This window comes from Lissotriton vulgaris, chromosome 1_1 (genome assembly GCF_964263255.1).
Source record: "Lissotriton vulgaris chromosome 1_1, aLisVul1.2, whole genome shotgun sequence".
Classification (NCBI taxonomy): Eukaryota; Metazoa; Chordata; class Amphibia; order Caudata; family Salamandridae; genus Lissotriton; species Lissotriton vulgaris.
In genome coordinates this window covers 2,131,104,983-2,131,121,265 of record NC_141685.1, presented here as the reverse complement: position 1 = coordinate 2,131,121,265, position 16,283 = coordinate 2,131,104,983, and the positions used below count along the sequence as shown (strand labels likewise).

Here is a 16,283-nt window from a genome sequence, read left to right as displayed (position 1 = left end):
GTACTTAAGCATTTTCCAACATACATCGAATGTGTAAAACCCTTTGATACATCTGGCCCCATGAAACTTATTTTGTAATGTGGTAAGTACTTAAGGTATCACATGGGCGATAGCAAACCCTTTTCATAGTTTGCTAGATTAGGCAGGAGGAGTATCATATTAACATTAGTTTCCTGGACTGTTCCTTTGCTTACTGAAAAATATCAGAGCTGATTTTACAATTTCTCCTCAGTCTTAAAAATTGAATATTTCAATAGTGTAGTATAGAGTTTATTAGATTCATGAGCAAATGACTAATCTAATCACTAAATAAGTGAATAACTGATCTCCGTTTGAATGAGATGCAAAGCTAGAATCTGTGCTCTGATGATTTAACCAGTCTAGGAATTCCTCTGGCATTCTTTCTGCGCCACGCCACTGCAAGCCTCTCAGCTGCTGAGTATAAATGGATGATGTTGAGAATGGATGGTATGACGATAAAACTCACCAACAAACTAATTTGTGAAGCTTAGAATATTTCCTGTTTTGTTACAAAACTATTCACATTTCAACATGAAATAATGGAATGTTAGTTAGGGAAATTTCAGCAACCTTAAGGATAAATTCATTCAGGGTGTGTCTATTTTCAGTACATGTGCTTAACAATTTTTAAGGACCATCAAAGCTAATACTTGGGGGATGTTTGTGTATAAGGATTCAATATAGAGTGTCACCAAAATCTCTTCTTCTGACCCGCTGTACATGAGCTTCAGGAACTTACGGTTTGGTGCTTCACAGAGCGTGAAGCCGTTCTAATTTCCAGACTAGTACACACAATTGTGTATAGCCACAGATCCATGGGGAAGACAGTACTCTCTGCCCAGGGCACATGTGGGGGGACGCTGACGTCACGTCAGGAAGTGAAGTCACGAAAGGTGGTTTGCACCATCAGACTCATTGCCTCCCCTCGCTCACCCCTTAGATGCGATTGCATCACAGAAGCCAGCGCTTGAGCAGCGTTCTGAATGAGCTCTGATCTCGCCCCAGAGAGGTCAAAGAATGAATGTGTAGCTCCATTTGCACTAGTTATCAAGCTCCCGATAAAATAAGTGGTGGGTCACCGTCCACCCGTGTGGTACCCCGACTCGAGCCCTGTCTCTGCCCTTTCATCCTTAGGGGCCTGCCAAAGCCAGGTCCCTTTGACCTGCTGAATCCTTCTTCACAATTGCTCTGTTTCTACAAAGGGGGGAGGGGGGAGGGGGCGCTTTCTCTCCTTAGAGTCCATATTACATCAGATTCTAGATACCTTCTTCCTGCTCAGTCCTAAGCTCTAAGACTGTGAAGGAAAGCTCCCATTGGACGAAGAAACAGGGTGCGTCAGGCACCAGACAGTTTAGCCAAGGCCTCAGTACAGTCCAGTCCAGTAGCGTATTAATTTGTCGGCAAGATACCCTGCTTGTTCCTTTTGTCCCTGGAACTACAAGACCAGATAGCCTGATGCTCGAGAAACAAGTTCCAGATCATTGTACAAAGGAAAGCCAGCCAGGCTGCAGTCCTCTACTCGGGTAAATGAAGCAGGGTCCTCTTTTTCATTACACCATCTCCTTCCAGATGAACCTCGACTGCTGGAACTAACTACCCCATAGTGGGAGATACTTGAAATCTTCTTTTTTAGCGCTGTTTTCTCTGCTACCTCAGAAATCTGGGCACAAGTCCAGCGCTTAATTTCTAAATAATAAATAAGTGCTGGGCCCTCGTCAGGAGGCCACTGCAGCTTGCCCACACATTGCCACTGTACTCACATAACTACTAACCATCAGACTGCTACAAGTGTGACAGTTTAGACTGTTCGAGGCAGCCAAAACTTTATGGATGGCTTGGGTGGCAGGCATTAGTTCTTTTAATGTATATTGAATTAACCAAGAACAGTTTTTCGGCTCATCTTTAAATTGCACACACAGCGCCACCAGGTGGCAGCTGTCATAAGTTCAGATTGCTGCAATTAAGTTCAGGTGTCAAGCACTGGAAACCACCGGCTAAAATTAAGCACTGAACAAGTCTAAGGCTTGGTCTTTCACATTTTAAAAATAGAATCATTGTACTCCACTTATTTACTTATCTTTTAAAGCTTTGCATAAATACCCTATTGAGTCCAATGATATCCTGGGTACCTGGCAGGTAGGTTTAAGACCCCACAAGGGGACAGAAATGGCCCAGAAGAACTTCTTTTTTAGATATTTACAGCAGGTTGGAGTGCTGATATTGTTGATTCTAAACCTCTCACTAGCATTTGTCATCCCTAACAACTTCCAGCCCAGGGCTGAACAGTGATGGCCAAGACTCTGTTAGAGACATTACCTTTCTTTTAGATACCAGACACGCGTTGCATCCTGCAGGGCTAGTGCCCTTTGCCCATCCTCCTTAATATCTAAGGGTCATAACTACATCAACTCCTGTTTAAAAATGGGTGCAGTGATTCCCCATTCTGGATAGAACGCAGGTCATTTGATTCCACATTCACTGCGAAACCAACAAGATGAAGAATAACTGGTTGGGACTAAATGATTATGAAATAGAGTTCCTGCTATTAATTCTGCCTGTAAAACTGAAATGAGGTGAACATCTTCATTAGAGGCCGAGATTCACTGACAGTTTTGTTGTACCTGTAAAAACACTTGGTTTCACTTTGGCAAAATCCTTTCCAGAGCCACGTTTAAGCGTTTTTCAAACTACTAAGAGTCGTCTCCATCCTGTCAGAAGAGCATAGAGCCAGAATCTGTAGAGTAATCGATGGCTGAGATATGACTATGTCAATACTCTATTGACAATTATAGCGAAGAAGCATATCCCAAAATGTAAAATGCTTAAAAACATTACTCCATAAACTTAGATTCCACTGGTTTCTCATCAGTCACAAATGAACAGCCAATCCCAGTCTGTCTCATAAAACCTTATTTGGGAAAACACCAGCTCAGGACCAGGTTAACAATTCTTAACCCAGTTAGTCTTCGAGCTTCCTCTTCATATTTGGTTACTACATTTTTGAAAATCCTTTACATTGATTCCATGCCGGCCTTTTATTGACTATGCTGTCTGTGGTTACCACAACCACGGCTCCCTATCTAACTTTTAAGAATTGTATTAAGGCCTTCTTGCCCTGATCAGTCTGTTTTTTTGGCACATGACATCAGTGATTCAATAATAATGCTGGTAGTAGCTGGTGATTTTCTACAACTAACCTATCATACTTAGGCCATTACAAATGACCAAAGGTTAATGCTTAATCATAATGCGCGTGGCATGATGTTAGGCAACCTTAATATTATTACAGCTTGGAAGGGGTTTGAAGAAGATTTCAGGGGCTGTCTGGCATTCTTCAGGATGCTAAACCTAGCTTAAACAAATGAATTATGCGCCAAATATTTCATCATCAAAAAACGGGGACACTATTGACAAGAATTAGAGGTGCTTAAAGTACTTATGCACTTTAGACTTCATTTGTTATCAATGAGCGTGGTGCAAGGTGCCTGGCAGGACAAAGCTAAACAAAGTAATTTTGGAAACTGCATATTTCCTCTCCAGAATCCTCTGTATTTATTCCATTCACTTGTCAGTTTTATAACATCAAGAGTAAGAACAATTTAGCAAACTTTTATCTGAACGTGTCTTCTAGCAGAAGCAAATGAAACAGGTACATCTGTAGTGAGGTTTTAAAAGAGAACATTACTGTGCCGTGTTTCAGAAATGTTAGGTAATCTGAATTTTTTATAGCAGAAATCACGTAAAATATTTGCATTCAACTTTTGTAAACCAAAATACAATAAAGGAATGTAATCGAGTAGACGTCTTTTCAGACCCATCACATATAAACGGGATTAAAAACACAGTACTTTCCAAGCCAAACACATAATTTTAAATTAGAATGAAACGCATTCACAAGAGCAGAGTCGCACAGCTGCAGACAGGGAGGGCATTTCCTGTCAGCCTAGGATCAGTTGAAAGAAGAGAAACGATTGATGTGGAATAGCCTGACCCCGAGGTCAGTATTACTGTTCTAAACTTCAAGGTGAAAACAGGCTTTGAATGGCTGTTGTGTGGTCTCTAAATTCACTGGCTTTGAGATCCCTCTACCTTTACTGCATGTGCCCCTAGATGCATCATTGTAACATTTTGCGATTTCTTAATTGCGAAAATGAAGGAATCGCAATTAAGAAATCGCAAAATGCTATGCATCAAAAAATCGCAAATTATTTTGCGATTCGGTAATTTTCCTTAATTGCGATTCACAATTTGTGAATCGCAATTAAGGAAAACCCTTCCCATTGATTCCTACGGGCCAAAAGGCCCATAGGAATCAATGGGAAGGCATTCACATTTTGCGAATTTCAATTTGCGATTCGCAAAATGTGAATGCAATTTCAAGGGTGCAGGGGGGGTTCTAAGAACCCCTCCCTGCACCCCTGAAATTGAAATGTAAGTGCAATTTACACACTCACATGACCCAAGGACATGTGTGTGTGTAAATTAAAACTTTCAAATATGCAACTGATTTATATTTATTATATTGTTTTGTAACCTATGAAATTGCCTATCTTTGAACTCCAATAAAAAATTATGACACAAATATGCAACTAGTGCATGTTTGAAAGTTTTCGGTAAATTAGCATGAAGTTCAACTTCATGCTAATTTACCCCTTCCAAATTGCGAATTCGCAATTCTAAAGTAATCATGCATTGCATTTAAGAAATCGCAAAATTGCGATTTCTCAAATGCAATCGCAATTTAAGAAATCACAATAAAATTGCGATTTCTTGAATTGCGAAAATAGCAAAATGCTTCATGCATCCCAAAAACTGGATTTGCATTCGCAAACGGACGAATTTTGCGATTCGAACCGTTTGCGAATGCAAAAACCCTTGATGCATCTAGGGTCTCTAGTGATGATGCACAAAGTGAAGATGCCCATACGAACACAGTCATGCTTTACATCGATTTAGTCCACAACATATAAATGACATTTTGCATGTCCATTCTGAACACTACAGATTTGACCAAAGCACAACCACTTACCTTAATGTAGTTAGCGTTTATATAGGTGCTCAGTGAATCTTTAGAGTTCTTTGGTTTCAAGCATACACGGCTCATAGGATCTACAAACAAAGACACATTAAAAACTGTGCTTAATGCAGGAGTATGAATTAAACATATTAGCAGAAACATAGATGTATACCCCGACTAAAACATCCAAGGCGTCCTTTTTGGGGATATCTTCACCTGTCTGATGCTGGATCTATTGAGACGAGTCTGATCAGAGCATGGTCTATTTCACGGGACTAGCCGATCCAAGTGCAACAACATGTATCACATCATTAGCAACTGCTTAGAGCAGAAGACTAGTGCACCTACTGGTTTATTTCCTTGACACTACTACCATATCTGTTGTGCTTGCCTTCCCTAGTGTGTGCTTGATGTGTTATGTAAATATGTTAAGGGTTTTGGAGCAGGACTTTGCAGTGTACATGGTGCGATAAGATGTCATAATGTGTGAGTCTGCACCTGATGGTACTTTTCCAAAAAGTTACTTTTATCTTCTGTTCACATGACAACCTGCACATCCTTCATTCTTAGGCTCCTGCCTAAAAACAATAGGTGTCTGGTGGCCGTGGAGAGATTCTACACCGTCCCCTGTTAAACCAGTTTTCCCTCCACTAAGGCCCACATTTCCCACTTTCCTGTGATGTGCAGATTGTTGCCTAGCAAGAAGTGGAGTTTGCCGATGGTCAGTCGGGGTCAACCTACATGATCTCTACCTTCCTAAAGTAAAGCCAAAGAAAAAGAGAAGAAAGATAGCATGCACACCTCCTCCTGAATGGAGGAATGTGGAGTGAAACTTAAACTTTGGTTCCCACTTCTCACCACTACCCTGAGAGTAGAATGAATACTCAACTCTCAAGCCAGTTCTCTGTATCCAACTAGGCTTAAAAAAGAGACTTTGTCGCCACCAGCTGGAAGAGATACTTCAGGAGGCACCTAGTACTACCTACAGTACCGACTGAGCTAAGCCTTACCTCTAGAACAAGTCGTACTACTGCACCCTATCATGGCAGATAGAGGAAGCTGAACTGCCCTAGGCCCCGTACATGGCAGATAACGCGGAAAGCCCGACAGAGGCTATTCGGAAATCCTTTTCAGATTCCCTTCCGACTAACCCCATCAGAAGGGGTCAGTCGGAAAGGAATCCGACTAGCCGATTACGATGCGGTCTGAAGGGCTCTGACCGACAGTCGGAGACGTTTCAGCCCACAACGTAATCCAGCCCTTATTAGAAAATGGGAGAGGGACCTGGAGAGTGTGTGGAAAAAGAGGCATACTTGCAACTAAATTAAAGGGATTAGAGACTTGTGCTTGCATAAAGGATATTTCAAGGGACTATGCTATCCAGAAGCTACAAGGATGCTGCATCCATGGTGACCAGAAGCACACTAAGAAACATTAGAACGTGGTTCTTGGTGACCCTGCACTTTACCGTTCTTGTGTGGTACCTTTGCTCATTTCTGAGGATCATCCATCTGCCTAAAAGTCAGCGCCTGAGGGAACCATGTTTTTCCTGTTCACTCCTGGTCTTCTAATTGTACCCTGGTCGCTGTAGCCAGATGTTCTGAATCCAGAAACTTTAGAATCAAGTCACTAACCTTTACAGTTGCACAGAAATGTGAATTTTAGGTTATGGTTTTCCTCAGACACTAAACAAACAACATTGTTGACTAAACCAAATCATGACCCTGTCTGTCAAATTTTGAGATATGAGATCATTCTTTAGTGAGAGCTGTCTCATTCCAGCACCTCGCCCCCTTTTAAAGCCTGAGAGATCAGCTGCTCCTTAAATGGTTTTCCATCAGTGACTCTGCCCAGTGCTTCAGATTCCCAGTAATTATGGTAATTAGGACTCCGACTATTGAACGAACCAGCTGTTGACACTATGAACATTTAGCAGATTTAGGTGGAACTAATGTTGGAGTTTTGGGTGGTGGGTGTTTGGGCTTGTATATTTCTGTGGGAAACTTGGCATCACAGACATAAACCCACTGAGCTGCTCACACTGCAGTCTGCACCCAAGATTTCCAAGGATATAGGCAGAGTGCATTGAATATGATAGTCTGTTTCTTTCTGTTGGCATGCTGCATCATTACCTCACTGGTCAATGGCACAACTCTAAGCCAGATTCTGGTGCAAACAAGGAATATGCCTACCTGCCCTCTAGATGGAAAGTAAAACTGGACATTGGATTTATAAATGCCCAGTTGTGCTAAATCTGGAGATTCAAATGCACAAATGGATCAATTTGTTAATCCAGTTGTAGAGAACTGGTACTATTGACCATGGAATGGCCAACTATGAATAATGTCCAGGAACTAAAGATTCCATCAGGATTATAAGAACCGGCCCCTGCTCTGGGTCACTGCATTTTTTAAATCCAGGTACAATTACATAAATATAAAAATATTTGTACACATTTATTATGAATTCGAATAAACATTTAAAATGTTCCCAATAATTTACCTCAGGGAGATCTCCACTCCGACTGTGGAGTCACCTTATGGCAAAGTATAGGGTAGAATAAAAAGGTTTATTTAACACAAGCAATTAATAATAATAATAATAATAATAAAGGGATCTTATCGTGCGCAGACTTAGCCCAGTGGGCATCAAGGCGCCTAATTCCAAATCCAGCTCATAACAAAGAACTCTGCAACTCAACCTGTATAGGCTCTAGAGAAGCACCATGTTTTTAGGGCCTTTTTAAACAGCACCAGAGAAGGTAGCGTCTTCATCTCCATCGGCAGGATGTTCCAAAGCTGTGGGGCAACGACGGAGAAGGCCCTGGCTCCCCATCTGGTGAGCTTAAAGCGAGGGATGACAAGTTGAAGTTGTCCCGAGGAGCGCAGACACCTTGGAGGGTGATAGCGAGTAAGTAGGGAGCTGATAGCATCTTTGGGTCCGTCCTCGAGAGCTCTATAGGTCAGGCACAGAATTTTAAAATAAATTCTGTGCTGGATAGGCAGCCAGTGAAGGTCTCTCCTCGCAGCAGTAGCAGAGGAAGACCTGGGAAGATCCAGGACAAAGCGTGCAGCAGCGTTCTGCACTACTTGCAGTTGATGTATGAGGCCCTTGTTGGTTTCCATGTAGAGAGAGTTGCAGTAGTCTAACCTGGAACCAACAAGGGCGACTGCAATCTGCTTGCGTGCTTGAGGGGACAGGTAGCTGCGAATTCTGTTGAGAGTCCTGATCACGCCCCAGCAGGTCGCGACAGTCCGACTCACCTGTAGAGACATCGAGAGTGATGTATCGAACACCACACCCAGATTTTTGGCGGATTGTGAGGGAGTGGGGCAAGTTCCAAGAGAGGAAGGCCACCACTCACTCGACCAGATATCTTGGTCCTTCCCAAAAACCAGAACCTCAGTCTTGTCGCCATTTAGCTTCAGGGAATTGGTGACCATCCAATCTGCAACATGTTGCATACAGGTCCTGAAGCAGGAGGCAGATGTTATGACAGAGGACCGGGTGAGTGAAATCATAATCTGGGTGTCGTCGGCGTATGATACCACCTCCATCCCCAGCGATCTCACAAGTCTAGCAAGGGGGGCCACATAGATGTTGAATAGGGTCGGACTTAGTGCCGACCCCTGAGGCACCCCACATTGCAAAGACTTTGCTGGGGAGAGGTGGTTGCCGAGCATCACTCTCTGTTCCCTATCTAGGAGAAAGGAGTTAAGGAGACTCAGGGCTGGACCAGAGACACCTGCCTCCCTAAGCCGAGATGTTAAGATGGCAGGAGACAAGGTGTCGAATGCGGCCGTGAGGTCCAATAGCACCAGAATAGTTGTTTGACCAGCATCAACCTTGCGTCGGATGTTATCGACTACATAGGTGAGGGCAGATTCTGTGCTGTGATGTTTTCGGAATCCATGCTGGGTAATGTCCAGGTACTCTGAAGCTTCGAGGAAGGAAGATAGGTGGCGATTCAAGTGTGCTTCTAAGATTTTAGCAGGTGCAGGGAGCAAGGAGATGGGTCTAAAATTTTTCAATTGACCTGGGTCAAGTGAAGGCTTCTTGAGAAGCGGCTTCACAATGGCCTTCTTCCAGACTAATGGAAAAGTGCCTTGGGCAATTGCCTTATTCATCACCTCAAGTAGCGGGGGAAGGAGACTGTTCCTACACTCCTTTAGCTTTTTAAGAGGCAGTGGGTCAAGTGGGGAGGAGGATTTGGTCTTATCTAAGAGAAGATTCAACCCCTCCAGAGACAGAGGTGGAAAGTCAGAAAGAGAGCTGGAAGGGGCTGTATCCAGTAATTCCAAAAGGGTTATACCTGGGAGATTATTTTCAGTCAGGGAGAGACGTTGTACTTCTAGAGAAGTATGAATGTCAAAGATTTTCTTATGAAAAAAGTCTGCAATATCATCACACAGACGTTGGGAGCTAACTACGGGGTCTGGAAGTTGGAGGGAGCATAGCGAATCCGCAATTTTAAAAAGCTCCCTGGAAGAAGTGAGTGAACTAGTGAGATTGGAAAAGTATTCCTGCTTCTCCAATATCACTTTTTACTTATACTCCCGTAAGGCAGACTTATGGGCCTCCCTATCCGCAGGATCCCAGGATTTCCTCCACCTCCTTTCACTGCTTCTGCAGCCCTGTCTTAATAGTCTAAGATGGTCCGAGAACCATGGAGCTGATGGTTTCCTCCGGGCTACATATCGCAGGGATGCAGGGGCAAGTTTTTCCACAGCATTCAAGATGGAATCATGCAGAGTTTGTGCTGCATCATCCGAGTCTTTTAGGGAGAGAACCTCAGAAGTAGGGACGAAAGGAGCAAAAGCGTCGTTGGTGAGATTTCTGAGATTTCTCCTAGGAGTAAAAGAGGTGGTCCCCTTCTTAGTGAGATTGGAAATGGAGAAGACTAGGTGAGGAGGAACCGCAAAATGATCAGTCCACACTAGCGGTAAAGGGGTGCCACAAGAAAGTCTTGGATCATTCGAGAATACCCCGTCAAGGATATGACCTGCTGAGTGAGTAGCACTAGTGACAAGCTGACTAAGATCACAGGCTCCAAGAGAGTCGACCAATGATTGAGTGTCCTTAGAGTGAAGCTCATCAAGATGGAAATTGAGATCACCTAGAATGGTGATAGAGGGTTTTCCGAAATAGGGTTCAAGGATTCTCAAAATGTCTGAGGCGAAATTAGCTCTAGAACCAGGCGGCCTATAGATCAGTATACCCGTGAAAGAGACTGAGGGGGCACAAGTGATACAAAAATATAAGGCCTCAAAGCGATCTTGGGGCGAGGAGAGAGGGTTAACCGAGCATAAGAAGGAGGATTTGAAAAGAATGGCAATACCTCCTCCTCTCCGTATAGGTCTGTCAAGCTTTTGAAGAGAGTATCCCTCAGGGATGGCTAGAAGAAGGTCATGACCGGAGGAGTCAGTGGCCCAAGTCTCAGTGATGAATACCCAGTCAGGCTGTCTTTCATCCACAAAATCGTGGAAGGCCAGATTGTGTTTAATTAGCGAACGGGCATTTAATAAGAACCCAGTATTATGAGAAACCATAGGCAGTGGGGAGGAAGGGCAGCGACTAATCGAACAAGAGCCAATGGGGTGAAATGATGTAGAGCAGACAGTGCAGCAGCGAGAATGTAGTAGCTCTAACGGGGTGAAACAGTGCATAGCCGAGCATGCGGGAGGTCTAAGAGCCAGAAGCATAGGTGGAGTGTAGCGCAGAGATGTCTTACCTAGGAGCAATGATGATGAGACCAGGTCCAGCCCGACCTGCAGCCCGTCCTCAGCGCGGACGGGCGCAGACGGGCTGAACTCTGGCGTAACTCCGGCGTCAATCTGGCGTCTCCGCAGCGCGTAACCGCTGCGCGTGAGCATGGCTCAATTTATGTACTGCTCGCCTCCTAAAGAGAGGACTAGAGCGTGCAAACTACCCCCCAAAGCAAGATGGCCGCCAACGAGACGTGGGCTAAGGACCCGCCAAGGGCGGTGAAATTACCGATTAGAGTGTGGGTGAGAGGGGCAGAGGTGCGAGTGTGCGTGGCCGGCAGTTAAAAGCAAGGTAAACAATTTTAAAATAAGTTTTAACAGAAAATGACAAAACGGGATTTTTAAAAGTCTCCAATGTCTGCCTGCAGGTCGCGCTGAGAGTAAAGCGCTGCTGGTAGTGCGCTGGGCTGTTGAGGGCGAACTGAGGAGATTTGCCTCAATTTATGCACTGCTCGCCTCCTAAAGAGAGGACTAGAGCGTGCAAACTACCCCCCAAAGCAAGACGGCCGCCAACGAGACTACTAAAAATAGTTTCATGTTAAATATTAATGTAAATTAGAATTATATAGTTATTTTAATTGTAGAATTTTTTTTACAAATGTCATTGCATTATTAACTTGATTTTCAATTAAATCTTTAGTTTAAATATATTAAATTAAATCAAAAATAATTTTTTGAAGTTCAAATTAAAAAATAAATTCCCACATAAAGATTATTTGTATTTGTGTTATGCATTTATAATTATTAAATGTAATGTACAGAATGATATATGTCAATAAAAGTAAATGTTACATTCATTTACAAATGAAAAAAAAATTTATAATGAAATCTGTTTTATTTTAACATTTAATATCTACTTATATTTTAAAATATTGTAAAAATGTTAACATTTTGTCTAATGGGATTTTTTTTAAGTCCCTACTATCGTTATTTTATTTATTTATTTATTTTTTTCTTTTTTTTTTCTTTTCTTTTCAGTGGAAATGTGTTGCAGTACCAGTGGTTGGCTATGTGTGGTGCCGGGTATACTCACTTAATGGTGTTATTTACTATTGCTTTGGGTTGTGTTTTGGCTGCAGTATATTTAGAAGTACAGTTTCAGTTTATGAATATCGATAAGTTTACTCTTTTATTGATGGGTGCATGTCGCTCTATAAACCCTTCCTTGATCCTCCTATAAACCTGTCCATACTCGTCTCTAATCCCTTTAATTTAGTTGCAAGTATGCCTCTTTTGCCACACACTCTCCAGGTCCCGCACACATTTTCTAATATGGGCTGGATTACGCTATGGGCTGAAACAGCTCTGACCGTCGGTCAGAGCCCTTCAGACCGCATCGTAATCGGCTAATCGGATTCCTTTCCGACTGACCCCTTTTGATGGGGTCAGTCGGAAGGGAATCTGAAAAGGATTTCCGAATAGCCTCCGTCGGGCTCGGAGAGCCCATCCGCCATTCAGAAAGCCTTCAGTAATCCCTAGGCCATCTCTTTCAGGCTGAGGAATTACAATGGCCGATTCCTACAGCCTATATGTGCCGTCCTTTCCGACACAGAAAGGCTTTGAAAATCTGTCTTTGGGTGCCACCAGCAGGGCCTCCATGGGTGCAAGGCTGCCGAATGGCGGCCTAAGGGGCACCTATGGTGCCCCCCTGTTGATCATTGCAATGGTGGCAGGCACCTTGAGGTGCCTGCCACCAGTGCAGGGATGAACGTCACCTCTGCTCTTTACAATGAGAGCATGCTTTCTGCTTGGAATGCATGCTCCCATTGTAAAGTATAGGATTGCGACCGGACAGGTTCGGTCGCTTCTACTTGCTAGGCTGGAACCTACGACAGGAGGTTGTTCGGTTCCAGTTCCCAAGAGATATCGTACTGACTACAGTCTGTCCAACATCATATTCGGGCCCTAAGAAGTAAACTTACATGTTTGAAGATTTCCCCGTAGAAAAGATAGGAAAGGTGGAGGTGGAGATTTACACTTGTACATCTGTGAATAGCATTTTGTAATACTTTAGTAGCACTATTGTAGTACTAGTAAACATACAACAAATGTAGTTTGTGAAAAGGTCCCCTACTCTATAACTACGTGTATGGCTGAGTAGCTGTTAGACCTGGCATCTTTGGCGTGATTACCCCTATCTTTTTGCCTCTACCTCCTGTATTTTTGATGCTGTGCTGGATTTCGTTTTTGCTGGTTTAGATGCTTTGGACACTCTGCCACTGCTGATCAGTGCCAGAGTGTAAGTGCTCCCTATGTAAATTGTTATTCTGATTAGATATACATGTTTGGCATATTTGTATCACCATGAAGTCCCTAGTAAAGCGCACTGGGTGTGCCAGGGCTGGTGATGACAAATGCTACTAGTGGGCCTGCAGCACTGATTGTGCCACCCACAGGAGTAGCTCTAAAAATGGTGTCTCAGGCCTGCCACTGCAGTGCCTATGGGCAGTTTAGAAACTGCCATGTCCGCCTGGTCAGTGTCCCCACTGACCAGGCCTAACCCTTCCCTTTTCGTGCACATCAGTCACCCCTATGGAAGGCCCAAGGTACTCCCCTGGGCAGGGTGCAGTGTATGTGAAAGGTAGAGCATGTACTAGTGCAGGTGACATGCTCTGGTAGTGAATTACAGCCATTTTCATTTTTCACTATTGTAAGGCTATCTTGCTCCATAGGTTAACATGGGGGATGCTGGCTAAAGTGGTTAACAGCATTTCTTCCCATAGGAACAAGATAGGACATAAGTATCTAGTATCCCTGAACTCAGAATTTAATAATACATCTTTTAGGAAAGGTGGTTTTTAAATCCTGTGTTTGAGAACAGCACTTTTAGAAAGTTGCTGTTCTCTTGTCTGACCCTTCTGTGTGCCTGGGCCTGTCTGTGTATTGACTGTCTGGTTTGTGAGTGACAGGGGCTGGGGAATTCCCCCAGAGGCTGGATGAGTCAGCACTAGGCTGAATGAATGCAATTGCAACCTGAGTGGTGGGAGGAGTTAGCACCTGGGCTGAATAGGGCTGTGCCTGCCTGCCACAATGCTGGCTCCACCTCCTGCTGGGCGGCTGAGGACCCTGCCCCTCACTCTGAAAGGAAGGATGCAGCCAGCAAAACAAAGTGCTCAGGATCCACCCAGAACTGGTTCAGACCGGGCTCAGGGCCCACATGCACAGAGAGAACAAAGACTTTAGGGGTATAAGTACAGGACCCCTGACAACAGAAAATTAGATCATCCTGGAATCAAGAAGGAACCTCTGCCAAGGAGAAAGCTGAAACTGAAGAAGGAAGACTGTCCTGCTGTTACTCTGCTGGACTGACCTGTTGCTTTGCTGCCAAGGAGAGGGGAAGGACTTTGCTGTGTGCTGTGTCCCCTGTCTTGAAGGAATCTCCAAGGGCCTGAGAAGAGCTGGCTCCCTGTTCTGAAGTCCCAGGAACAAAAGGACTTCACCCCCAGTTTCCATGAACTCTGCTGAGAGAGTTCTGTCCTTCCTAGAGGGCTTGATCCAGTTGTGGGGCCTCTGGAAGTTGTACCTGAGCTGGGAAGCTTGAAACTAAGCTTGAGAGACTTTTGAAATTGAAAAGTGTCGCATCGCTCGCTTGCGGAGCGCATCCCCGACAGTGCGAGAAGTTTCCCGCCGCTACGAAGGTCGAGATCGTTGCAGCGCCTGACGCCGCTGCCAGAGCCGTCGCATCCTTCGTTTGCGGGACGCACCAGACCGGTGCGGGAAAGCCGAACATCGCTGTGAGTGTCGTCGCAGAGCCTGTCGTCGCTGGGTGAGATCACCGCACCGCTTGCCTGCGGACCGCATCACGTTGCTGCGAACATCATCGCAGAACCATCACATCGAGGAGCTGCGAGAGAGAGGATTACCGCTGGACCGCGCATCGTCGCCCCGGAGATCGTCGCAGCCCCTACGAGATCATCGCATCGTGCCTTTGCGAGAACGGACTTCCTACGGAACCTACGCACCGGAATCCACGCAAGTGACCTTCCTCCCCATACAGACCAGATTCGTCGCAACACGCCCGCTGCTGCAGCGGGGCTGTCGCATCGCCTCCCCAGGGTCTCAGGAGTAACGCATCGCTTGTTTTCCACCGCACCAGCTTCCTGCTTGTGGAACTTTGTTACATCTAAAAGGTACTGTGAGTAAACGTGACGCAACTGTGAACTTTTCACGCATCTTTGGATTATTTTAACGCAACTTAAAGAACTTTGATTACAACCTGAAGAACTCTTTTGAAACTATATTCTTGAACTGTGTATGTTGGATTTTTGTCGTTTTGGTCTTGTGTAGTTTAGAATAAATACCTTTATTTTCCTAAACTGTTGTGGGATCATTTTGTGGTGTTTTCACTGTGTTACTGTGAGTGTTGGTACAAATACTTTACGCATTGCCTCTGGTTAGCCTAGACTGCTCAGGCCAAGCTACCTTGAGGGTGAGCAGGGGTTATCTTAGAGGGTTATCTCCTTGCCCTGACTAGAAGCAAGGGTCCCTATTTGGACAGTGGGACCTACCTCTGCCAACTAGAGACCCCCAGTTCTAACATTGGTGGTCAGGCGGTGGGATTTGAACTTGTATTTGTACTTGACCCACAGTAATTGGTGTACATCACTAGTGAGTGCAGACCACTACGCCACCGCATACTATTGGTTTTGATTTTGATTCTATTTTTGAGTAACTCTTCCAAGCATCATGTCTTTGATTGAGAAGGCACCCAGTAAGGAGGCAGAAGCAGAATTGGAGTTTGCCATTGGAGATTTGTATTCATACAAAGTTGAGCAACTTAGGAAATTCTGCCTTGAGTTTGAGTGCCCCATAAAGAGCGCCTACAGAAAGGAGGAGCTGCAGAGAATCTTGAAAGCCCATTGGGAGGCACAAGAGGGAGATAATGATGTGAATGTAGAAAATGCTTTTCAAGTCAAAGATCTGCCAGTGGGCAGAGTAGGCTCAGGAGCTGGCAGCAACCACTCCGGTAGGGGCCTCACCCCAGAAGAGTTACAAGAAAATCAGAGATTGAGAGAATATGACTTGGAAGTCAGGAAAATAAAACTGAGGCAATTGGAAATGGAGAAAGAAAGGGCAGCGGAAGACAAGAGAGAGGCCCGTGCCCTAGAGGAAAAGAAATTGCTTTTGGCTCATGAGTTGAGCATGAAAGAACTGGATCTTAAAGCCAAGGAGGTGGATGCCAGTTCGAATGGTGGCAGCGCGCAGCCAGTGCATGGGGGTAAAGTATATATTCCTTAAGACCTGGTACAGAATTACCATAGGAGTGAGGATATTTATGCCTGGTTCACTTCGTATGAGATTGCATTGAAGATGAATGGTGTGCCTGATCAGCATTGGGGGGCGGGCCTGTGGAAACATTTTGAGGCTTCTGGGAGGAGTGCTCTAGAGCCCTTAGAGATGGCAGGTGCCATGACCTACCCCAATATGAAGGAGGCCTTATGTCTCAGGTATGGCCTTACTCCAGAGCAGTACAGACTGCA

At 44.5% G+C, this 16,283-nt stretch overlaps 1 protein-coding gene across 2 annotated transcripts in view; it reads right to left on the bottom strand.

The window, feature by feature from the left end:
- The window catches only part of PTPRR (protein tyrosine phosphatase receptor type R), a 945,480-nt gene that overhangs the window by 186,799 nt on the left and 742,398 nt on the right, over positions 1–16,283 (bottom strand). For both annotated transcript variants that reach the window (XM_086921858.1, XM_086921867.1), the window contains one exon: positions 5,051–5,130. In XM_086921858.1, coding sequence (XP_086777984.1) covers positions 5,051–5,130 — 80 coding nt within the window. The remainder of the gene's footprint in view (positions 1–5,050; positions 5,131–16,283) is intronic.